This window comes from Protopterus annectens, chromosome 1.part1, assembly GCF_019279795.1.
Source record: "Protopterus annectens isolate FY-2018-M chromosome 1.part1, PAN1.0, whole genome shotgun sequence".
In the NCBI taxonomy this organism is placed as follows: Eukaryota; Metazoa; Chordata; order Ceratodontiformes; family Protopteridae; genus Protopterus; species Protopterus annectens.
Window position 1 is genome coordinate 206,788,435 of NC_056726.1, and position 24,920 is coordinate 206,813,354.

General features: G+C 41.7%; 1 protein-coding gene across 1 annotated transcript in view; it reads left to right on the top strand.

The window, feature by feature from the left end:
- Nucleotides 1–24,920, top strand: part of IBTK (inhibitor of Bruton tyrosine kinase) — a 1,862,448-nt gene that overhangs the window by 12,489 nt on the left and 1,825,039 nt on the right. Inside the window, exon 2 of the mRNA XM_044074098.1 lies at nt 2,092–2,847. Within this exon, the coding sequence (XP_043930033.1) occupies nt 2,497–2,847 (351 nt within the window). The 5' untranslated portion in view covers nt 2,092–2,496. The remainder of the gene's footprint in view (nt 1–2,091; nt 2,848–24,920) is intronic.

Sequence of the window (24,920 nt, forward strand, 5' to 3'; positions counted from 1 at the left end):
TTGGACTAGTTAAAAAGAAAAGCACTACAAGAAAATAATGTACAGAGTAGTAGCATAGAAAATAAAGTAGTAGTTGATGTCTTTTTATATAAGAAATATAACAAAATAGATCAAATAAAAAAAAAGCTGTATGTGTATATGTACGTACACACGCACACATGTCCAAGTAACTTTCTATGTATTTATCAAAATTAATTTTCTTAAGTTAAACTAGGTTTATTTTTTAGTCGGTAAAGGTAAGCAAGCACATGAAACAATGTTGTATCTTATTTGCTTTGGCTGTTGAGCCTCTGGTCATTTGCAAGAAAGTGAATGATATAGTAGGATTTAAAATGATTGGTATACAGTAATTTATTGATAATCCACTAACAATAGGTAATACTGATTCTTCACTAACACACACAAATTTCATTGTAATATTTTGAATTGATAATCATTTTCTTCTGAATGAACTTTAAACCAAACACATTATTAAAATGTGTTAAATTATTTGATGAAAGCTAATAGAGAATTTTAAATGGGATAGTAAATCGATACATTTGGGGGGTTACTTTTACATGCAGTTGTAAACGAACAATAAATTACAAAAATATTTTGAGTAATAGAAAAATAGTAACAGAATGGTGATTTTCTTCTCAAAATGGTTATTTTACCATAGTGCTGTACATTTTATAAACTACTACTTTTAGTTCCTTCTAAAGATTACATTAAACAATTTGTCATTTGTTTGTAGCTTTTATGGTACTCCCTGAAGCCTAGACTAGTTTAGGAACATCATGTAAGACAGTGGGAAGATGAGAAATAGGAATTCCTCTTCTATGCTGTCTCTTCAGTTATTAAAACAGTATGCTTTAATTCAGCTTATTCAACTGTTTGGGGGAAGCTGTATAAAACATTAGTGCTATGTAACATACATAACATTTTGAATAGATAAATATATAAAAAAAAAATCAATCCATTAGATTCTATTTTATAAAAACTCCAATAAACCAACAGATTCTAGTTACATAAACAACATATGAAAGCGTTTAGATTAGAACATAATACTCACATTTAAAAGCATGGTGTTTCACTTTGTTCCTTGCACTATTTATGTCAGACTGTATATATAGCATTTTTTTTAAGTTTAAAGTTTAGACTAAGTTAAGTGATTTTTGTTTTATTTTAATCAAGTATTGACAGACTAAAGTGCTTAACACTATCTATTTATTGGACAAATGTGGGTATAAAAACTGACTTTTATAGTACAGATTAATAGATGGTTCTTTATTTCTAAAGCTGACTTATTGTTAGGTAGAATTAAAAAAAAGTACTAGCCACTCATTCTTGATTTATCTAGAATGTGTAAACAATTAAGAACACCTAATTTTGTACCAAAGATATCTTTTGGGATTATGTTGTTCAAATGGGTGGCTCTACTTTAACTGGAGTAGATAAAAATGATGTTAATACTGTTAAAAAAATGTTTTGGGGATAATTCTTCTGGAAAATGTTTGTATAGATAATTTATCACTCCAGGTAGAATTGAAATTGCATACAAAAGGGGATGCTTTTCTTTTTGGAGGTGTAAATCCTTAATCACAGCAGATTGGCAGTTTATGGTTTATGACTGTAAAGAATAGCCTGGCCATTCATTTGCTGCAGTTCACATTTTTGCATGTTCATTGGTCACATTTTTATCAGATAAACAGGAAATCGGAGCGAGCATATTTGCTGCAAGTGGCAAAGGAGTGAAAGATGTGAGGTGAAGTTTGTAGAGTGTTTACATTTTAGTCAAGCTAAAATTTTATAAAAAAATGTTGATTTTGTACCCGACTGACTCTGCTAGCATGAATCTTTGAAACTGATGGATCTGTTGCATGTGATTTTCATATTGAAACTTTAACTGTTTATTCATGGTACATGGGTATTGTGCACACAAGTCTTCTTTTAACTATTACTTGTAGTAGTCTAAGGTTCTGTTAGAGATTCATTTAGTTGATAAGGAGCATAAATTGAACCTTTGGTCTGGTTTTAGATTTGAATTGAATAGACTTGAGTTTACACAGTTTTACATTTTAACATGATTTATTCTCTGTTTCTTCTTTACAGTTGCATCTTGCAATTATGGAGGCTTAAATTGGAATTGCGGGGTGGAGGGGGATAGTCCCCTTTGCTGGATGCTTTCTTGGAAGTGGATTTTGGAAGATTGTTTGAAGTTTGTATTGGAACCTCCCTGGAAGTGTATATTTGAACTCTCTAGAACTTTAAAATTATTTATATGTATATAAATATTATATTAGATATAACATTTAAGTGCCAAGCTACATATAAAGCGAAAATAAATCTTTTGCACATAATTGACATGGTAGACTAAGATTTCGAAAAGGCCAGGGGGTCTGCTAGAGTGCAGTGTTTTAAAGCACAAGCACAAGTCTAGCACCCTGCTGTTTTATTTTTGGCCAGTTAAAGCAAGTACGCTCGAGTCTTGTAGCATAAATTAGAACTCTTCTGGCAATGTCTGTACAAGTAACAAAAGACTTAAACTTCTGCACAATGGCTGATTGTACTCCACGGTGCCATTCTCTTCAGCATGCCTCTGATATAATTTCAGTGGTTACTAGAGGCACTGAGAGCCAGGTTAAGGGCTTTTTGTCTACCCATTGTCATAATTCTGCTTTGCTGAAGGACAACATGGGAAGAACTGCTCTTCACATTGCAGCATCTTGCGGAAAGAAAGGAGTTGTTGAATGGCTTATTGAGAACAAAGGAGCGGACCCAGCATTGAAAGATAAGGAGTCTGGCTGGACAGCTTTGCATAGAAGTATGTTCTATGGATATATTGACTGTGTCATGTCTCTGCTAAAAGTAAGTCCTTTTTCATGATGAAAGTTCTATATGAAAATATTTATAGAATGTATTTTGCATTAACTTTTGTAATGTTTGACATCTAATTTGCATTCTTTACAAAACTGTTATGGGGAATAGTGCCTTGGTAATCATGATGTTGCATGAATGCCTTTGACATAGCAGTATTTCACATCAAAATTTCTACTGCAACTGTGATTTTTAGTGACCCATTGTTTCATAGGAACAACCACAAAATTCCAAGTAGGAAAGAAGAACAACAGGTATATCCACCAAACAGTTTATTGTATCTCTGACCTCTCGGCCACAGCCTTCAAGGAGTACAAAAAACACATACAAATGCATCTCTATATATACATCTGTCAATAAATCAATCAACTCAATCAACTTGTTAATTAGAACAATTAATTAATTTAACAGCATTTTCCAATTACAATCTTCATTCAGGCCTCCAGGGCACAAAGTTTTAAACTTGAGAATGTATACAGCTTCCTTATATAGCAGTTGTTGCTTAATATTTGAATCACCATATTTACAATATTTGATTTGTTCCAATACACAACCTTTTAAACCTTTACTATCACTGTTATGAAAGTTCAAGAAATGCATGGCCACTGGGCTCTCTGTTTTTTTATTATAAATATCCCTCACATGTTCAAGCAGTCTTGTTTTAAATAGCCTCTTTGTTTCACCAATATAAAATTTTCCACAAGGGCAACAAAGGGCATAGATTACACCTTCTGAATTACAATGAAAGCTTTCCTGAACTTTAAAAGAAATGTTATTACATAAGTTACCTCTGTAACATGATTCATCAATTTAATGAAATTAGTAACATCAGTATTTAAAATAAACGGTACAAACTGACTAGATGATGGTACCTTTGTTGTGTCAAATTTAAAATAGGCATTAACACAATCATCCGAAGCACAGGAATAAAAACTGTCAGATGAAGAAGCAACAGAAAAAGAACAGCTGTCATTACATGCATTCATTTGTTCATTCTGTTCTGTACTAAAAAAATACTTAAGATATAATTTTCTGCCAAAACAAAAAATGTCTGTTTGTAATTCATGTAGTCTACTGACTACTGTTGGAACAAATTTAAGCCCTAAATTAAGAACAAACAATTCAGAGGCTATCAGGGACAGAAACGCCAACGTGAACCTTTTCAAAACTATGGTTTTGACTCCCAGAGGTCCGGGGGTTTCAAAAGAGGTAAACGCTGACTTTGAACAAGAGATCCTAATGATTATGTATATAACTTGTCCAACTACCATTTTAGTGACTCTAGGCTGTGGCCGAGACGTCAGAGATACAATAACCCATTGTTTCATACCTGTTGATTGTTTACCTGATTTGTTTAGGCCTTCTGCAGGGAGGAACACCTATAACAGTAAACAATTTAAATTTATCCTTTGTCTTTTCCAGACAAAATTGTCTTCAGCAGTGCCTTTGACTCTATGAAGTCCAGTGCATCACACCAGCATTTCATAGAAGGTTTCTTAGCGAGCAAAGCATGCCAAAAATTATAGCCATTGCTGTTAGGGGCTTTCATCAGTTCTTGTTGCTGCTGTCATTGTTTCATGTTCCACATTTCTGTGCTTTACACAAATTTTCATAAAAAATTGTGAAATGCCTTTAATTCTTTTTTATTTTATTTCAGTTTGAGCCCTTTTGGTGGCCCGGGGAGAAAGCTCCATGTACATGCATACAGAAACAATACAAGTAACAATCGCATAAAAGTTAATGCAGGGTAATACAGAATAAGTCAGCAGAAGTTATTGTAAACAGTTTCACAGTACCATTAATGAATCACATCAAAATTAATGCAGGGTATTACAGAAATAAAGTCAGTGAAAAAGAGGGGGAGTAGGAAGTTATAGGAGTCAGGAGAAGGAGGAAGAATAAGGATGTTTGAGTGGAAGGTAAAGTTTTGAGAAGGTATACTTGACTGCAGTGGCAGTATAGCATAGAGATTAGGATGGGTGGGAGCAGGAGCATTCCCATTTAGAAGAGAGGTAAGAGTGGAGGTTCTGGATAGTTCGAATATAGGGAGGAAATGAGTTCCATTTCCATGCTAGGGAGAAAGGTAAAAGAAATTGGCCAGGAGTGTGTACACTTCAAGTAGGTTCTGTTAGACCTGAGGGATTGGTCAAGAATGTGCATGGTAAGGGTGGAAGAGAGAGATGAACATTGAGAAGGCTTGAAGATGAGTTGAATGAAGGAGAGGTAATTGGGGAGCTCTAGCCAGTTTGAGTGTAAGGAGTCACAGTGGTGACAGGAAGATTTGGCACTTGTAAGAAGCTTTCAGATTTTATTGTAGCAGGGTGCCAGTTTAGTTTTAAGAGTGGCTTGAAGATTGGTACAGATGGGTGTCTGTACATGAGAGAGGGGAGGTGATAGGTAGTAGAGAGGGTAAGTGTAATTGAAGAGGTTAGATAGCGATTGTGGCGGCCGCCACAATCACTATTTAACCTGTTCAACTAAACTTACCCCATCTCCTTCCATCTGTCATGTACGGGGCACCCATCCTTACCACTCTTCAAGCCACAGTACACATCTGCAGTATCTCTGGTTATTCTTGTTTTAGGCTCCCTTAGTTTGGCAACAACCCTTTCTACTTTCTGTTGCCTAAGTCAGTATGCTAAAAGTTTTTGTGCTCTTGAGTTATCAAAAAAAGTTGCTTAAGTCTTTATAAACTCATGTATATTATCCAGATACTCCCTTTTTTATTTAACCTTTGGCGGTTGTACTTCTTGTTCTTGTTTTCCGCTTATTCTGCAATACGTTTTCAACCCTTTAAGTAATTGTTATTACTGCTTAACTTTTTCTTTTATTTCTACCCTATTTTTAAATTCTACTTTCATTTTTTTCCCATTCTCTGGATAAACTTTCTAAGAAACTTCTGTCTTCCCTAATAACTTAGATAATTTCCACTACCCATTCCTTAAATTCCCCTCTATTTAACAGATGGGTGAGGATGGGCCAGTGTCTCCTTTTTACATCATTACCCTGCATTTTTATCTTAGTTGCTATTGACTCATTATATGAAATTTATTGGATGTGTGTTGACCTTCAATCAAATGCACATGTTCTTGTGAAGTGTAATTTGTGTATTCTGTCATGGTTATTGTATCTTGGCGAATAATACGCAATTTTTCTCAAGTTCTTACTACTAAATTTACGTCTTCTATACCAAATATTTTCATAAAATTCTTAATGCATCTACCCTCTTGTTACATTTTCCCTTCTAGGTCCCCAGATACTTCCTCACTTTTGCAAATAAAGTTCCAGTCCGCACCGATAAGTAATATTTCCTGCTATCTGATTATTTCTTCTGAAAAATTTCTCATCCCCGTAACAGGAGTTTTAGGTGGAGTATAATGCTAGAGTAGTGCTCCCTGGCCAGTAGGCCCTTACGACCACAAATCTACCATTGTTACCCCCCACCCCTTGTATCACTGTCTGTCTGTGCTCTTCTGGCAATTAGTATAAGTAATCCCCGTTTTCCTTTGTCTCTGATATTTTTGCTGAATATCTGCCATGGAGTCCTTTACCAAATTCACATGTTTGTATCTTTCCAGATATGTCTCCAGTAGCATTGCTATTTGTACTGTGCATTTCCTAATATAATTCAGTACTGTGATCTTTTTTGTCTACACCTGTGTGGCCATTCATGTTCCAAAACAGTATGGACAGTGCAACTGTTATAATAAGCTATTACTCCTCTATTATATATGATAGCTTTTTAAATGCTTCTTCCAGCTTTTGTGTTACATGCACCCGCTAATGTTTGGCAGGTTGATACTTTATGCAGTTGTTTCTCGTCTTCATTTGAACCTATGTCACATTTTTACAAGACATTTTGTTTTAATGAAAACCCTCAAACAGAATGCCAAACACACTCCCAAAACACCTGCGTAACCTAATTTAATCACACAAAATTATGTACATCTTCAAATATTAATTAACCCTCATAATTGCGGCAACTGTCCCAGATTTACAGCTGCATCCACAGGCATTAACTAATGTAAAATTAAGGCTGTCCATACTAAGAAGCATGTTACTTCCTGTGTCTCTACTTGCACTAATTGTTATCTTTTTGTCTTATTTTTATTCCCCTCCCAGATGTGAAAAACTGCTTGTTTGCTTTCAGAAAACATTAACTTTTAGCCGTAAGAAAAAGTGCACTGGCTATATTTTAAATAAAACTAAATTATGCACAGTTCTAGTAAAGCCGTTGAATTTATGGATCAGAAAAGCTGCTATTTTCCTTCCAGTGATTTCAGACTTTATTTTTTACTAAGCTGCTTGCCCTTGTACCTTTTTTGATTTTTACATTTCTCTCAGCAGATGATGTTCAGATGTCACACGATTTATTACCTTCGCCTGTAGGTGGCTTGTTTCCATGGAAACATAAGAACACCATACAGATTACCTTAGCTGCAGACCTCTCAACTCATACTGGAATTTTATTTACTAAAGGAACACTATTCATTATAATCACAGTGGTCTCCTGTTTTTAAAGCCCACTAGCTTACACTAAAAACTTGTCATTACATTAACCAGGGATCTCCAACTCCAGGCAGTCAAGAGCCAGAATCTCCAATACAAAAAGAAATGCAGTCAATGCAGCTAGAAGAGCAGTTTAGTTGCTCCCCATATTTATAATTATGCTGATTTGATGGCTAGTTGAGGACTCAGGGCAGTGAGTTTTAGACCACTGGATTAAACCAAGGGCATTAATCCAGACATTTGTCTCTGCAAAAGTGAAAAAAATTTAAACAAACAAAAAAAACCCCCTCTGTTCTACATATATTATAATCAATGCACTTTTAATACTCCATCCCCCACCCCAGCAGCCCAAGATTATAACCAGTTAACTTTTAAATGTGGTTTTGTCCAGGCTTTCCTCCTGTTTTACATTGTAATACATGCATTTTTTTTAATTTGTGGTTAGTTTTTACTTTAGTATCTTTATTACATCAGTCACTGAAAATGTTTTTCGGTATAACATGTTAGTTATGTCAAAATGTTTTATACAAATACTGTGAAGAACAAAAATTGTTTAGTTTTTTTTTCCTTTAGTGTTCTTTCAATGCGGTATATGCCTTTCAGTCCCCAACAACAAAGTCAGCAAAGTCCAATATTTCTTACTTTTTCCTTGTAAAGCCATATTTCACAAATGTGATTAATGCATAATAGTCTCACATTTATTCACTAACTTCAGAGTTGCTGTTCTGTTCCTGTTCATCTGCATCTCCAACTCTAAACCCCAGTTCAGGTTAGTCAAATCCAGTGGTTTTTCTGTCGAGCATTTTCTTTTGGAACATTGGAAAAGGTTTCACTGGCAAAGTCTGTATGAGCTTTATTATCTGAAGAATGAAAAGCAGAGTCTCCCCTTCTGTTTGATGGTTCACTTTTTGTTGGACAAACTCTTGTATTTCCTATCTAGCTTGTCCTGCATTAAAATTTGACTAATCTTCCTGGAAAATATTCTGAATTTGATCAGCCAAAGATCCTTGACACTGGCCTTTATCTCCAAGAAGTAGATGCAAATAGGAGCAGTTCCAAGCATGGAGATCAGAGGTGTCCTGCTGGTCACCAATCTCTTAGTGGATGTGGTATCACCAATCCTGACTTCCTGGGTCCTGCCAGGAGAGTTGTCTATTAGTGCCTGTAATTATGTTTTATGCTTCATTCTCGTATTTCTCTGCATACTGTGACCTCTAACTGTACCATTTTTTGAAACTGCTCTTCTTGAGCAGTCTCCTACTCAGCCAGCCTTTTCTTCATTTTGACATCTGTTTTTTTTTTCAGTTTTGTCAGTTCATCTAAATCAGTGTTTAAAGTTTCCATTTTTTTCTAGCCTTTTGTGGTTTGTGTTGATGTACTCCTTCAGTGTTTCATTTTTTCCTCTAAATTACTGGAAACCATCTCTTCCAAATCTGGAAGTTGAACTGCTTTTGTTGAACAGCTGCAGGATTCTTCCCGGTCAGTGTTTTCTTTTCATATTTTCTAGTTGATTTTCTTTGCGGTTCTTTAAGTTACTTCTTTGCTGGCATCCAGGCAGTGTACTTACTTGCCGGTAAATGCATTTTATGAAAACTGGCTGAATTACTGGCCCCTTATCAATCATTTTCTCTTTTCACACTCTCACACTGGGAAAGCTGAAAGTAAGCAGTTGATCAGTGTGCAGCTATCTTGGAAAGCCATTTGCTTCATATCCTTGAGTGTGTGTGTTTGTGTAGTATCTTGTACCCATTGACAGTTTTATTCTTCTTCATATGTCATAGTTAAAATTATTTTTTTGTACAGTGATTGTGGTTAACTTTGCCCACCTGAGTAAAAGAAAACATCTCGGTTGCACATGTATAATAATCAGCCTCCACCACAATGGCACAAGATTGCAGTCATTTAACTTAAATGTGGTTTTGTCCAGCCTTTCTTCCCTTTTCACACTAATGCCGACAATTTTTAAAGCTAGGAAAGAATTACAAAATCATTGTTTCACAGTGGCATGTTTATCAGATAGAACAGTTGCTGAAAATGGTTTTGTATTTAACATGCAGTTTAGATCACAAAATTTTCTATACAAATACTGTGAAGAACAAAAATTGCCCCACAAGTTTAACAAAGTCAACGTAAAGTGCAGTCTTTCTCAGCCAGTTTCTTATAAAGCCATATTTCACAAGCAACTGTTCTACCTTTCAAAGGCAGGAGAGTTAAGAGAGTATTAACCAGTACAAGAGAAAAGATTAACTGTAGTAAGTCTTCAGTCCAGTTGTTGTTGTGTCTTTCGGCTTTTCCCAGTTAGGGGTTGCCACAGCGGAACTCCGGTCCGCTAATGAGTGGCAGTAGATTTTTACGTGACGAGTTGCCGGCCCTGACACACAACCTTCAACGAAGGTACTGCCATTCACGCATGTCTCCACACAGAAGACGCTCTAGCTAAGATTCGAACTGGACAACGTCTTACTGTGAGGCGACAACGCTACCGCAGCACCACCACTGCAGTATAGTAAGTCTTCAGTCCAGTAAAGGACCTAAAATCCTTAACTCTACATATTCCAGTTCACAGTTGGATACTGATATTTCAATGCTTCCCAAAACATGTATGCTAAATTGTTTTTTAAAATGTGCCAAACTTTTGCTGTTTGACTTCACTGCTTCCAGAAGGTGACTGTACTTGCTTTGGAGCCAATAGTGAAGAGACCCTAGCATTTCAACACTGTTTTGCCTGTTAAGGTTCAGGAAAGTAAAATGGTACATTAAATCTTTCCTGACTTCTAAAGGGAAGGATTTATAATTCATTTGAGCTTTCGGTTAAGGAGAATTATCCTTTTTATAGTAACATAAAATGGAATTTTTTCTTTTAGCCTATTTAGAATACCTCTTCTGAAGAAAAAAATAGAATGATTGATTGGATGAGGCTCCTAAATGCAAATTGCACAATATTATTACTTATAAGATTTTTTAAAAAGGCAGCTACATTCCTCCCTGCCACAAAGCCCCCCCCCCCCACAAAAGAGGGGACAGGGCTAAGCTATTTAATTTCTCTCCCTCCCCTTTTTTGGCTTTCCCAATGCTGGAGCAAATAATTGAATCTTGGAGCACCTTGGTCATAGGAAGAACTCCTTCTTATACAATATACCTGTCAATACAGTCATAATTCATGTAGAAGGTAGGCCTATTGGAGGTCTGTCTAAGCATTACAGGACTACCTCGGATCCAGTTCTGATGGACCTTTTGCACAGCTGCAAAAGGAACTTCATCAGAACCACTAGATCCAACCCATGTAAAGCAGAGTTTATCCCTGACCCTATTTAAGTGTAACTTTGACCAATGGATTGGAAACTGAAACTTCATCCCGGGTGTAGCCCCATGTCTCTGATAGGCAGAGGCAACAATAATGCCCAAACTACTATACCCTCCCACATAACCTCTCAAAACTTTCTAACATATCCACATAATCTTCCTGATATGCACCCTTGATACATAGGGACACTTGGCAGGGTTGACCTTAGGTCAAGGGGTGCTGTAGGCAAAAGGGCTCTGCAGCACCCTCCCCCACACCACCTGGTGCCCCCATCCTGGTCTGTTTACACGATCCAGTTTACTGGAAAAGCTCCCCTGCTAGAGCAGTGCCCTAGGTGGCTGGCTAGTTGGCCTGTGCCTAAGGCCAGCTATGGCTATTGGGTTGGATTGCATGGCTAAGCTTATAAAGGCCCTGGTGGTCACTAGCACAGGGACCTGTGAATCTGTATACATATTAAAAGTCTCAAATAATTCAGTTTTATATCTAAATGCAGACTCTCTCTACAAATAACAAAAAAAAAGCTCTCAACAAATGGTACTTAGGACAGCGTTCCAGAGATCTCCAAGTGATATCTGATAAGACTTGAGGGCTGCAGAAACTATAAGCACCGTTGGTGACTCCCTGCTGGTGAGAAAAGCATTCTCTATTTGTGCGTTGCTTAAACCAATAGAGTTGCTTTTTGTTTTCATTGGTTAATTTGTTTCTTGAGTGATACTTAAATACACAAGTGCGTCTGTGTCTGTGATAAGACTCGAGCCCTGCAAAAACTACAAGCACTGTTGATGACTCTCTGCTTTTATCAACCCCCACCCTCCATTCCTTGTTCTGGATTTTAAACTTTAAGCTACACACCCTAACTGTAAATTGAGTTTCATAATCTCCTCCCTTTCTACTTGCTGTTGGTATCTTGAATTATTTATTTCTTTTCTTGTGCTTATTTTGGGGAAAAGTGCATTTTGCATCTCATTGTCTGTTTTGCTGAGTTCTGAATTCATTATCTAGCTATCTGTTGGTTAAAGTTATGTATTTGTACATTCTGTTAAGGTCTTTTCTGTGTTTTTTATGTCAAGATGAGTGCATTTTTCATCTAGTAGCAGTGGGTGGTAGCATGGTCTGTATAGGTCGGGGAAATGCACTAGAGATTCCTGCATGTAGTTGTTTTATTGGCCAGAGGGCTTCTTAATCACTTTACCTTATTTTAGTGCCTTTATAAATTCTGCACAGTTGAGTGACTCTTTTCTGACTTCTGCAAAGCAAATTACTTTTATTAAGCGGTTTAAAGTACACTGCTATACTGCTGTTATCTTTAATTACTTATTGCCTTACTTTTTTGTTTGTGGTAACATTTCACTCCAGACACTGTTACCATGCTTTTACATTAGGAGGACTTTACATTGTTCGTCTAGTGGCAGTAAGTGTTTACCTGGACTGTCCAAGTTGAGTAGCACACAGAAAGAGAGTGTAGTTTTTTTTATTGGCCAGAGGACTCAGTACTCAATTTTATGTATTTCCAGAGCTGATATAAATTTGGCACATTTGCATGAAGCCGCTTGCTGTGCCAGTGCCCTGTACAGACACAAGTGTGGTTTGTTTGTTTGGTTGGTTGGTTATGTTTTGCTTGCAGTTCTTTGAAAATGCAACTTTAACCTTTAAACTGCTGTAAGGGCTGCTGTTCTGCCCTGAAATTCATTGCATCTAGTGTTTCTTAGTTAGTATTGGGCATCTCTTTGTGTTTCCTTAACACCTGGGCTCCAAACCAGTCATTTTATATTAAGGGGTCAAAGTCTGCACACTTGTGGCAGGAGAAGGCTGTGCCTTCACCTATCTGAACTTGGAATTGCTGGTGGAAAGCTCATTGTGTGCTTACGTGCCTTAAGGAATAGCTAGTGTAAAGATTTTTTTCTGATTTTTATAAGCCTCACATTTCCATGAAAACACTCTTCATGCAGTGGCAGTTACTGATAGCTTGTTGCTAGAAGTTGAAATTTCCCTATAAAAACCATGTCAGAACTTACATTGGTCCTGCGTTACTCGCAGGCAACTTATTTGCTTGGTGAGCAGCATGTAGTGAGGACTATCTAGATTGACCTTGCCTTATTATATATAGTACTTCGGACTATTGATGCTTAGAGAGCATCTAGTTTGGGCACTGGGCAACATCTCTGGTTAGGTTAGCTGTAGATTACACCAAGTAAGCACCCTTCCATCATCCGATTAAAAACATCCTCCACTCCTGTCCCTAACAAGTACACATTAGGACCTTCAACTATGAGTGGGCACTTTCCTGTTATCTCTGCATCTAGCTTGATGGACATGGGCATCTTTAGGCAATGTAGCAATTTCCTTGTGCACACTGACAATTACTTGTTTCTTGAAATGACAAATATAGCATGTGAGAGATGCAGTTACACATTGACACTGGAGGCTAGACTCTCTTAGAAAAAGTAACAAGCAGGTTGTCAGTCTCACACACACACACACACACACACACACACACACACACACACACACACACACTACTCACCTCTCCCACAAAGGACCACACACACACCCATAAATGTGGAGATGCTCACATGTAGCTTACCCACATCTGAACAGCCAGTGTAGTGCAGTCCTCAGCAACTCTGCATGTGCACCAGCAAGACATTTCCCATCTCATCACATAAAACCACATCTCGTTGTTTTTCAGCTGCCAATTAAGCCTGTAAGGTGAAACACTCAACAATCCACTGTTCTAGTCATAGGGAGACTGCATTGTGAGACACATTGATGTCACTCTTATCAAGCTGGATAAGGAGAAGGTTACAGTTAGTTGTCTGTCAGGAGCTAGGATCAGCAAGATTACACAAGCACTCAGATCACTTACCTAAGTACCAGTATGACTTGGTCATAGTCCATGTTGGCATGAATGACTCGAGATGTACCGAGATGTTCCTGTTTGAACTATGTGAAGGGAGACATGATTGAGCTCTGAGAATGTGTGTCACAGGCGGGTACTAGTGTCGGTCTCCAAGGATGATGCCACAATACCAACTTAAAATGATTGACTTTAACAATTGGTTAAGCTACTGATGTCATTCCAAAGGGGTCCAGTACTTGTAAGTGTGAGAGGACTTGGTTGACGGGCCTTATTGCTTTGCCTGGGATAGTTTCTGATATTGTCCAAAAGATTATCCAGCCCTGTCGTGCCTATTTTAGACACTGCCAAACAAGCAAACCTTCCAACAGAACACAAGCTACTCGGGACAAGCTAAAGGTGTTACTGCTTAATGCTAGGAGTCTCAACAAGAAACTGCACTCCCTAGAAGCCCTCCTCATTCTGCAGAATCCTGATGTCTGTGCAGTTATTGAAACATGGTTCAAAGCCACAAAAAACACTGTGGCAGTGCATGAATATAATGCTTTTCATATATTCTGACAGCTCACTGAACATAAAAAGAGCAAAAAGAAGGTGGAGGTGCATCTAGCTACATAAAGGATAAGCACACCTCAAGACTGGTCAAACAATATGACATGCTTGAGCTATTCGTATCCAACTAACCATGGGAAAAATCCATTGCCATATTCTTGTTAGCTAAAGGTCCCCCACCATGAACTGGGAAACTCTCTTGCATCATTCCTGAATTTGCTAGCATCACTCACCATTCAGCCAAATATCCTCCTGAATGATTTTAACTACTCCTGCATTGATTGGGAGGCAAACACAACCATTAACATGCAGGCCCAAAGATTTCTTGCTTTTGTAAATTCAAATGCCCTGGAGTAGCTAGACTGCATTCCACTATGAGAACATATATCCTAGAGCTGGTTTTGGGAGACTGCTGCACCCCCTTGTGATGTTCTCCCTAATTAGATCAGATCAGAGTGGTCTGCCTTAATATAAAAATAGAGCTAGCCCCCCCCCCCCAACCCCAACAACTTTAAGAACTTCTCTAAGGCAAATTACTCCTATTAAGGGATGGCATAGCTTGTGTCCAAGCCCCCCAAAATGCAGAAACCTATGCAGAGGTGTACACAAAAGCCACGTATGACCATATAAACAACTGCATAGAGGTACCAGACTGAAATAAATGCAGGTCAGCCCGCAAAAAAGCCACCCCGGTGGACCCCTGGTATTAGTAAGTTGTACAATAAAAGAAAGTCCTGCCGAGAAGTAAGAGCGAATATGCAAAACAGAGCAAAAAATCCCTCAGTCAAAACAGGTTTATCAGGGCACTAGTGAAGTCTCTGAAAGCAGACTGAAAGCTAAGGATAACTGTAAGGCATTTTTCATTTATGTCTGCACTCTTAAGAGCAACATCCAACAATGTGCAGAACTGGTTGTAGATGGCATACTCAGAAGATGCAGCAAATCTGCTATCCAACAAATTCAGCTCAAATTTCACTTCCTCATCATCCCCAGTTCTGCCCCAAGAAATAACTGGTGGTGGAGGGTATCACAAAAGAATAGGTTGCCTCTGCACTCTCTAAAGTTAAAAACATGGCTTCAGTAGAGCCTGATGATATACCAGGTTGCCTCTTTTAACTGCTTAAATCGGGACTTATTCAGGCCAATTAGGGTCTCTCTTTAACCAGAGCCTTCGGGCTGTTTTTGTCCCAGTAGAGTGGAGGAAAGCTGTAGTCTTCCCTCTGCATAAAGGGGAACCATTTACTGACCCGGGAAATTACAGACACATAAGTGTTAACTAGTCTTTATACGTAAGGCCATGGAAAGAATAATTGTGGATCTGATAAACAATGACCTAGAAAACCTTTAAACACTGGACCCGACCAGCTTTGGATTGGTCAAGAGCATGTCATACCTACTGAATCTGATGGATTTCTTTGAGGAAGTCACTTAGGCTATCGATGAGGGTAAAACAGTAGAGACCGCCTACCTTGACCTGATAAAGACATTTAATTAAATTCCCTACTCTGGTGTTATAGGTGTGTACTAGGCGAATGGCCCTGGAGCCTTTGCAAGCCTAGCCCATAGGATTACCCTGGCATTGTGCCACCTGACCTTAGTTCCCAGTGCCTCTGTCGAGTAGAGCCACTGGAGTGATCCCCTGGGTGAACTTTCTATTTAAGCACACACCGCTGTATAGATAATCCAGTAAATAACACCAACGCTGAGCAAAAACCACCTTTATAACAACACAAAGCTTTCAGGTATTACACTCTTTCTCAATGCTTTAATACAGGATGTTAAGTTGTCAATCTCGCCTTCATTCTTGCTGGATGGGTTCGGAGCCGATCCTCGGCTCCGACTCGGCACTAGCTTTAGCTCGAGAACTCCTTTTACCAGCTCGAGGCAACCCTATATCCCATGATGCAAGGCGGAACTACCACAGATCTCGTTTGCCGCTTAGCGAAAGAGGTCTCCTTTGCCAGCTGAGGTAAGTTTTTCTTGTTAAATAAGAAAAAAGTTAGTTAGGGGTTTAATTTCCCTTCAGTGTCAGGTTAGCCTGTATTTAGTACAGCCCACCCTATTCCCTTAAACTTTTAATATAGTTTTTTCAGTGAAAGTTTTAGTCAGGCCTAGTTCCCCAAGTTATTCCCTTCCTGTGTGTCTGTGTAGGGATTAAGTTGTGTGTTTGTGGGGACTGTGTGTGTATATCCTGTTAGGATGTCTAAGGAAGGCAAGGTCTCAGGCTTCAAGAAGTGTGACCAGTGCTGTCAGAAAATGTCCCTGACAGACGGTCACACTTCTTGTGTGTATTGCCTGGGGCCTTTGCACCTGCAGGACTCCTGTGCGTTGTGTCATGCCTTTAGCCAGCGAGTCCTGCAGGAAAGGAGGAACAAACTGATCCTCCGAGGTTTGTTGAAACCTGAAGGTTCTCCTCCTAAGCAAGGGGCAGGAAAACCTCTTAAGCCACCGAAGGCTCAGGCTACAGTGTCTAAGCCTCCTTCGGTGGCTCCGGCTCTGTCGAGCCGATACATCGCCCGACTGGAACCGATGCTTCTTCTGCCAGAGTAGTGGGTTCGGTGCCGGCCGGCTCCGATACCCTGACTACTGTTGCCTTGTCGGCTCCGGCTGGAGCCGACACTTTATCCAGCATCGGAGCTGAGAGATCCTCGGCTCCATCTGGGGTTCAAGGGACTTCGGCTCCGATGGCTCCGGCCCGCAAGAGATCCCGGTCCCCTTCGATACTAAGTATCCACTCGGCTCCGGGGTCTCCTCTTTTGTCGGAGCGGAGCCATCGGAGCCGATCTTCGAGATCTTCCAGGCTGTCTGACCACGATTTGGAGAGGGTGGTAAGCAGGCTGTTGAAGTCTCAGGCACTGGCCCAAATGCTCCATAGCCCGTCTCAACAGACTTCGGCTACAGCTCCAATTCTTGAGATTCCTCCTCCGACTCCACACCAGAGTTCGGAGCCGGAGCTTCTTGGGACAGCGACTGTTTCGATGCCGGAGCCGATACATCCTTCGGCTCCGTCATCCTCGGCTCCGATCTCCTCCTTGAGACTTTCCTTGGAGGGATCCGGTCGCCGGGTTTCCACTGTCGGCTCCGAGGGGGCTAGTGGCATCGGACCCTTGTCCGACCCCGCTCTCCCTCTCGGAGCTTCGGCTTTGGTAAGCTCGGCGCCGACATCTGCCTCGGAGCCTTCTCTCTCCTTGGAGCCGACCATTCCTGTTTCTTCGGAGCGGGTGTGTTCAGGTCTCCCGGGGAGAGGAGCCTTTGAGGTGATGAGGAGTGTCCTGGCCTCTGAGCCTGGTCAACGGTCTATCCCTCTAGCTCCTCCCTCATCAGTGCCTGCAGAAGCCTCTTGCCAGCCTCTTGCTCTCAGGCCCAGGGATCCATCGCCCCAGGTTTCCCCACTGGGAATTTCCTCCTCTTCCGAGGTTTCTCCTGACCCTGCAGGTGAACCCCTCGGAAGAGGACGGTAAGAGGAAACACACAGACTCCCCTGAGTCTACTACATCTGATACCGACTTAGATGAGTCGGAGGGTTCCCACGGTCCCCTCTGAGGATGTCTCATTTTCAGACATCCTTGAGCTCCTCAAACAGAGGGGAATTGGCCTCCATTGACCCCTCCGAGGATGAGTCGGTATACCTGGAGGCTTTGGATCCCGACCCTCCACCTCCTGGGTGTCTCCGCCTTCGACCCACTCATGCAGGTAGTGGCTCGGAAGGCGTGGGCTCCAGATTCTGTGGAACCTGTCCCCAGGAGACCATCCAAATTCATCACGCCCCTTCGGACAAACAGTTCCTGTCCAAAGGTGTCTCTGTGGATGCTATGGTGGTGGCGGCGGCCACTAAGAAGGAACTGGCGGATCCTTCAGTACCTGTCCATCCTCCTAATAAGGATTCTAGGACCATGGACAGGTATGGAAAGCGGATGTTTTCTTCAGCGACCTTTGCAATGCGTTCGCTGAATTACCTTTGTCACTTCACCAGGCTTCAACGAGATATTCTCAAGGAACTGGGGGAAGTAGTCCAGGATCCTTCAGCTGCTGGGGCTCAGGAAAGATTGCCTCTCAGCTAGCTATCCTGAATTCGATATCTAACTCCTCCATGCGGCTCATATCTTATGCAGCCGATGGAACGAGCAGGGCCGCAGGCACAGGTGTTGCTCTTAGACGCCAAGCCTGGATGCGGCTGTGTAATTTTGGACCCCTTTAAGGCGTCCTTCACCAACACCCCTTTGACGGTTCGGCTTTGTTCGGACCTCAGGTGAAGGATACTTTGACCAGATGTGAACAAGACGGTAAAACTCTTTCTGCCGTTGGAGTCCAGTTTTCCACTCCTTCTAGACCATATCCCAAGGGTCAGAAGGGGAAGATGTGGTTCCGTAAAGCCCAAGGAGCTACACCGGACACACGTGGTCAGTTTACCCCTAGAGGCAGAGGGGTAACAATAATAGACGCCGCCCTAGAGGCAGGGGGTCCTCAGAACCAGGGCAGCAGGGAGCCTCTTCCTGAGAAGCCCTTTCAGCATCCCTGAGGTGTTGCCCGACTGTCCACCCTTGGAGGCAGTCGGGGAAGGATTTCGCTGTACCCAGTAGCCTGGCAATCCCTATCACAAGAGAAGTGGGTACAGTCGATTATATCCGAGGGTTACAAAATCCCCTTGAAAGGTTTCCCAGACCTCTACAATCCCTTCCAGACATCTCACCCGGTCAAAGGGATTTGGCAAAACAGGAAGTTTTAAAACTCCTGGGAAAAAGAGCCATCCAAACAGTGCCGCAGACCAAGTAGGATACGGCTTCTACTCAAGATTCTTTTGGTCCCCAAAAGGACGGGAGATTGGAGACCAATACTAGACCTAAGCAGACTAAACAAGTCTGTCAAAAGGCAAGATTCGGATGGTCACGCTGCAATCCATTCTGCCCTTTCTGGGCAAGGACAACTGGATGTGCTCGATAGACCTTCAGGATGCGTACTATCACATAAAGATTCACAGACGCTCCAGAAGGTTTCTCCGCCGCTGGGAGCCAGTCATTACCAATTCAGAGCACTGCCCTTTGGCCTCACTTCAGCCCCCAGAGTGTTCACCAAATGCATGGCGGTGGTCACAGCTCACCTGAGACGCCGAGGATTCCAAGTGTTTCCTTATTTGGACGACTGGCTCCTCTCCGCCACCTCCAGGGATCAGCTTCTTCGGTCCAGAGATTACACCTTACAGCTTTGCAAGAGTCTAGGAATTTCGTGAATTTGAAAAATCCTCTCTGCTGCCTTGCCAATCTATCACCTTTATAGGCAGAGTTAAATACCGTCAAAATGTTAGCCAGACTAACAAATCAAAGGATTCTGGACATCCAGAAATTTGTTCAGCTTCTGTTACAAAGCAACAAGGTCAAAGCCAGGTTTGTCTTGAAGGTTCTAGGCCTAATGGCTGCAGCCATTGTTCTTCTTCCACTAGCTCGCTTCCACATGCGTCTCCTGCAGTGGATGTTGTTCACGCAGTGGTCGTACCACGATCTGCCCATGAGACACGAGATCTTAGTGACACAGTCTTGCAGGGCTCATCTACGATGGTGGGTATCTTCCCCTCTTCTTCAGCAGGGCCGACCATTTGTTCCCCTCCTCCAGTTGCCACAGTCACCACGGATGCCTCTCTGATCGGGTGGGGGCATTATCAGGGCAGGATGGTCCACGGACGTGGCAACCCATAGAATACCACCTGCAGATAAATGTCCTGGAGATGGGGCCAGTGCTTTTAACGTTGCAAGCCCTCGGCCACTATCTTCCCACAGGGACTATTGCAGTACAGACGGACAACATGTCCGTGGTCTGGTACATCAACAAACAGGGCGGAACCAGGTCCTATCCCTTATGTCGAGAAGCTCTCAGACTTTGGCAATGGGCGATCTCTTCTCAGCGGTTTCTGATAGCAACGCACATCCCGGCAGGTCCAACCTATTGGCAGACAGGCTAAGCAGATCTATTCTGATGCCTCACGAGTGGTCTCTCAATCAATCTGTAGTGGATCAGATTTTTCTGAAGTGGGGCACCCCTTGTTGCGATCTTTTCGCTACCCTCAAAACAGCAAGTGCCCAGATTACTTCACACTATTTCCTCTTCCAGGCCAACCCTTGAGAGACTCTCTAACCCAGGATTGGCCTCGGGACTTCTTTATGCTTTTCCTCCCTTTCCATTGATTCCACAAGTCATTCAGAAAGCCACCGTTTTGAGAGCCAAATTGATCCTCATTGCTCCATATTGGCCTCGACAAATTTGGTTTCCGTCTCTACATCGTCACCTTCTGGTGCAGCCCTGGCATCTGGACCCAGTTCCGGATCTTTTGATCCACCAGTCGGGTCAGCAGCACCGAGCCATTCATTCTCTCAACCTCACTGCTTGGTTGCTCCACTTCCTTCCCTAGCCAGGCTACCAATGATTTCTGACTCAGTCAGAGACATTTTAGTGTCTTCTTTAAAGTCGTCCACTAGAACTGTTTATGCTAGCAAGTGGCGGCGTTTTCTATTTGGGCAAACGCCAGAAATATTGATCCCTTCACCGCTCCTATACATTCTGTTTTGGATTTCCTGGCGGAGGTTTTTCATTCAGGATCGTCATCATCTACAGTCAAAGTACAAATGGCTGCTATTTCCAAATTTCATGTTGGCTTGCAGGACAATAACATCATGTCTCATAGGTTATGCAAAGCCTTTTTGAGAGGAGTTTTTCTCCTAAAACCGCCTGTGAAACATCCTCCTCCGCAATGGGATCTGAACTTAATGTTGGCATCCCTAATTCTACCTCCTTACGAACCGTCTGCTACGTGTTCTTTAAAGTTGTTGACATGGAAAACTATATTTTTGCTGGCTGTTACTTCTGCAAGAAGAGTTTCTGAGATTCAGGCCCTCTGTATTCGTTCACCTTATCTGGTGTTTCATAAGGATAGGGTTTCGCTCAGGACTAACCCTTCCTTTCTTCCCAAGGTTGTATCTCAAGCCAATATTAACCAATCTATTGATCTACCAGTTTTCTTTCCTAACTATTCTGACAGAGCTGAACAGAAGCTGCATTTTTGGATGTTCATCGTCAGCTCAGGTACTACTTACATAGGACTAAACAACTTAGAAAATCAGACCAATTGTTTGTCTCCTATGCAGGAAGCAGGTTGGGTCTTCCAGTATCTAAAGTGACCTTATCTAGATGGTTGACTTCCACCATTTCCTATGTGTACTCTCTCAAGGGCAAACAACTATCTTCTAAGCCAAAAGCTCATTCGACCAGGAGTCTATCCACTTCTGTAGCCTTTCAGGATAGACTTCCCATTGACACTATTTGTGCAGCAGCTACTTGGGCCACGCCTCATACTTTTGTGTCTCATTACAAGTTGGATTTGGCCTCCAGAGATAGGGCCAGTTTTGGTTCCACTGTTCTCAAGAGTCTGTTCCATTGAGCCACCCGGGATACAGGTGCTAGGGACGCGGTCCCATCCAGCAAGAATGAAGGCGAGATTGACAACTTAACATTTAGAAGTTATGTACCTACCATAACGTTCCATGTTAGTTGTCTTCATCTCGCCTTCTTCTTAAGGCCCCACCCTCCTTCCCCTGGCCTGGACAGATCTTGGAGAGTTCCTATTAGATTGCTTCCTCTGGAGCATTGTTATGAGGACTTCTTTTAGGAACCATGGTTCCTAATTATATTAGGATAAGTCTTTAGCAGGGTTAGTTAGCTGCCAAACGAGATCTGAGGTAGTTCCGCCTTGCATCATGGGACATAGGGTTGCCTCGAGCTGGTAAAAGGAGTTCTCGAGCTAAAGCTAGTGCCGAGTCGGAGCCGAGGATCGGCTCCGAACCCATCCAGCAAGAAGAAGGCGAGATGAAGACAACTAACATGGAACGTTATGGTAGGTACATAACTTCTAATTCATTAAAAACAAAGTTTAAATAAGAGTCATATCAAATTAAAGCAATAGTGCAATAAAAGATCAAATAGTATCTATAATACAAAATGTACATACATAAGAATGTTCATGCATACAAAAATACATAAATAAAATAAAAAAAAAATCCACTGATCAAGATTTCTCTTGAAGAGGGCCAGTGAGGCGCTCCGCTTGACGGAAGTCTATTCCATAGCATGGGCAGTCTCTGGGTTATGAACCTGTCTGTCCAGCTTGTTCTGTTGATTGTGGTAATGAGGTTGAGGTCTCTGGAGCATGTAGTGTGGAGGGACTGGGATTTCTTTAACTGTAGTATTTCTAACAGAGCTGGGTTAATCATGGCTTTGTAGGTCCAAGCAGAGATCGCCTCTAAGTAGGTGATATGAGACCGAGAGTCTGTCCATATAGGACAACTGTTTAAGGCCTAGGATCCTCTTTGTGAGGTACTTCAGCGGCCTCTACAGTTGCTGCAGGTATCTAGTGAGGTACATGCCAAATGGGGCATTGTACTCTATGACTGGCCTAATGAGGGAAGAGTAGAGGGAGATCATGACCTCTTTCATCCTGGATGCAAAACTGTTAGTAATGAGATGTGCCACATAGGACTTTCTGACCACAGTGGCAGTGTGATGGTCAAAAGAGAGATTGCTGTCTGTGTTCCCAGATCTCTTAATGCCTTCTGTGTTCAGTGGACTACCATCGATGTGGTAATTCATAGGAACCGTTTTTTTTTCCCAAAGGGGATGACAACACATTTTTTTGGCATTGAGCTTAAGGCCATGGTTCTGACACCAGTCATTGGTCTCAGTGAAGCCTTTCTGTAGGATGTCAACATCACTTGGGAGTTAATTATGGCACCCAACTTACAATAGTCTCTGAACTTTGTGAGACATGCTGACCTGGACTTCAGAGAAGTAGATACCAAACAGGAGAGGACCCGGGACCGAACCCTGTGGGACTCCACTTGTGACTTTTTGGCAGTCTGACTTGGGAGTCAGAACCCACAGTGTTGGCAGTCTAACTTGGGAGTCCGAACCCACAGTGTGAAAGTAGCTATCTGTGGGCCAGTTTGCAACCCACCTAGTGATATAGGGGTTGATGCCTAGCTTGGTGAGTTTTTCTATGATTCCTGAGTGAGGAATGGTATCAAAGGCCTTGGCCAGATCAAGGCAGACTGTATGAACCACCTTGCCTTCATCCACAGCTCTGGTGACTGACTCAAAGAAGTCGACCAGGAAGAGCAGGCATGATCTACACTTCACAAAACCAAACTGTGTGGGATCCAGATCACTATATCCTTGTTTTAATAGATCCATGATGATGCATTCCATAGCTTTGCATATCAGACTTGTCAGGCTAATGGGGAGATAAGTTTCCAAGATCTGTAGTCACTCCTCCTTTGTGGAGAGGGATGACTGTAGCAGTGCGCCATTCGGTAGGCACAAAGCCTACCCACAGCTGAGGTGCCAGTTCATTCTGTAGTTCATGTAGAACACAGCCAGGGATATTGTTAGGTCCCATAAAAGCTGTATTCTTGGCCTTGGACAGTGCTGTTTTAACCTGTCCCGCAGTAATAGTTGGGTGTCTGACAATCTACTGGTATTGTGATTGGTCCTTTGGTTGGGGGAGAGAGGGGTAAAGTTGGCATCGAATCTGTCTGCCAGTATATTGGCAATATCTGTTGGCTCTGTATAGGACGTGCCATTGTGCAGAAGCTCCGAGCAAATCTGGGTATTGCCATGGAGATTCTTTACACAACTACAGAAGGCCTTCTGGTTGTTGCCTTTACTATCTGCTGCAATTCTGTTTTCATAGCTAGCTTTAGAGGATTTGGTGAGGGATCTTAACTTTTTGTTGATGCTGATAAGGCCGTTTTTACCAGTCTTGGGACTTCACCTTATTCCACATCAATTTCCTCCTCCTGTTGTAAAGTTTGTTTGTTTATGGCAGGGGACCAACATATTGGCTTCCTTTTTTGTTTTTTGTTTTTGAAGAGAGCGTCTTGGTTCTGTTTGGTATGCTGAGATCCATACATTTGTGTACGTGTTCGTTCAGGGCATTAATGTATGATTTGGCAGTCATGCTGTTCTCCAATTGCATGGGTGCCATGAAGTTAGCCACCTCTGTTTTTTAGGAGCCCAAAGTTAGTTTTGGAGAAGTTTTTCATGGTGGTTACCTTTGCAGGGTGGGAGCAATGTGGATTTCCAAGGTGATTGTGGAGGAGTTGACTATTGGTATAGAGCAGCGGTCGCCCATGTTAGTAATGACCAGGGCAAGGATGTTGCTTCTTCTAGTGGGGGGGGGTAAGAACGAGCTGGTCCAGGGTGTTGGAATTAATGAATTCCAGGAAACTCGCAAAATTGGTCATATATATATATCCCTACACTACCAGATGGATAGCCAGTTGGCTCATGGATAGGATACAGAGTTAAAGTGAATGAATCCAGATCCAGAAAGAAGCAGGTTACTAGTGATGTGCCACAGGGCTTGGTGTTGGGATAACTCCTGTTCGGAATATACTTCTCTGAAGTCGAGGCTGATGTGGAAGACCTCTGGATGACAGTTGGCCAATGACTGCAAGTTGGGGGGCAATCACTGAATCCTTGAATGATCTAGGTATCCTTCAGGGGGGTGTAGCTCAAACCAAGATCCAAGGAAGTTATAATCCTGCTGTACTCTGCCTTCATTAGACCAATAATCTAATACAGTGCGCAGTTTGGCATGTACTTGATTATACACTTAAAGCAGCTGGAGTGACCTTAGAGGTTCATCTCAAAGAAAATACAGGGTTTAAACAACATGTCCTATGTGGAGAGACTAAAAGTCCTGTCCCTTTAATCTGACTTCTACTGTATTGTTATTAAGGGGTGACATATGCCTGACCTACAGGGCACTCGCAAATCCTGCTGTAATGGAGCTGTTACACA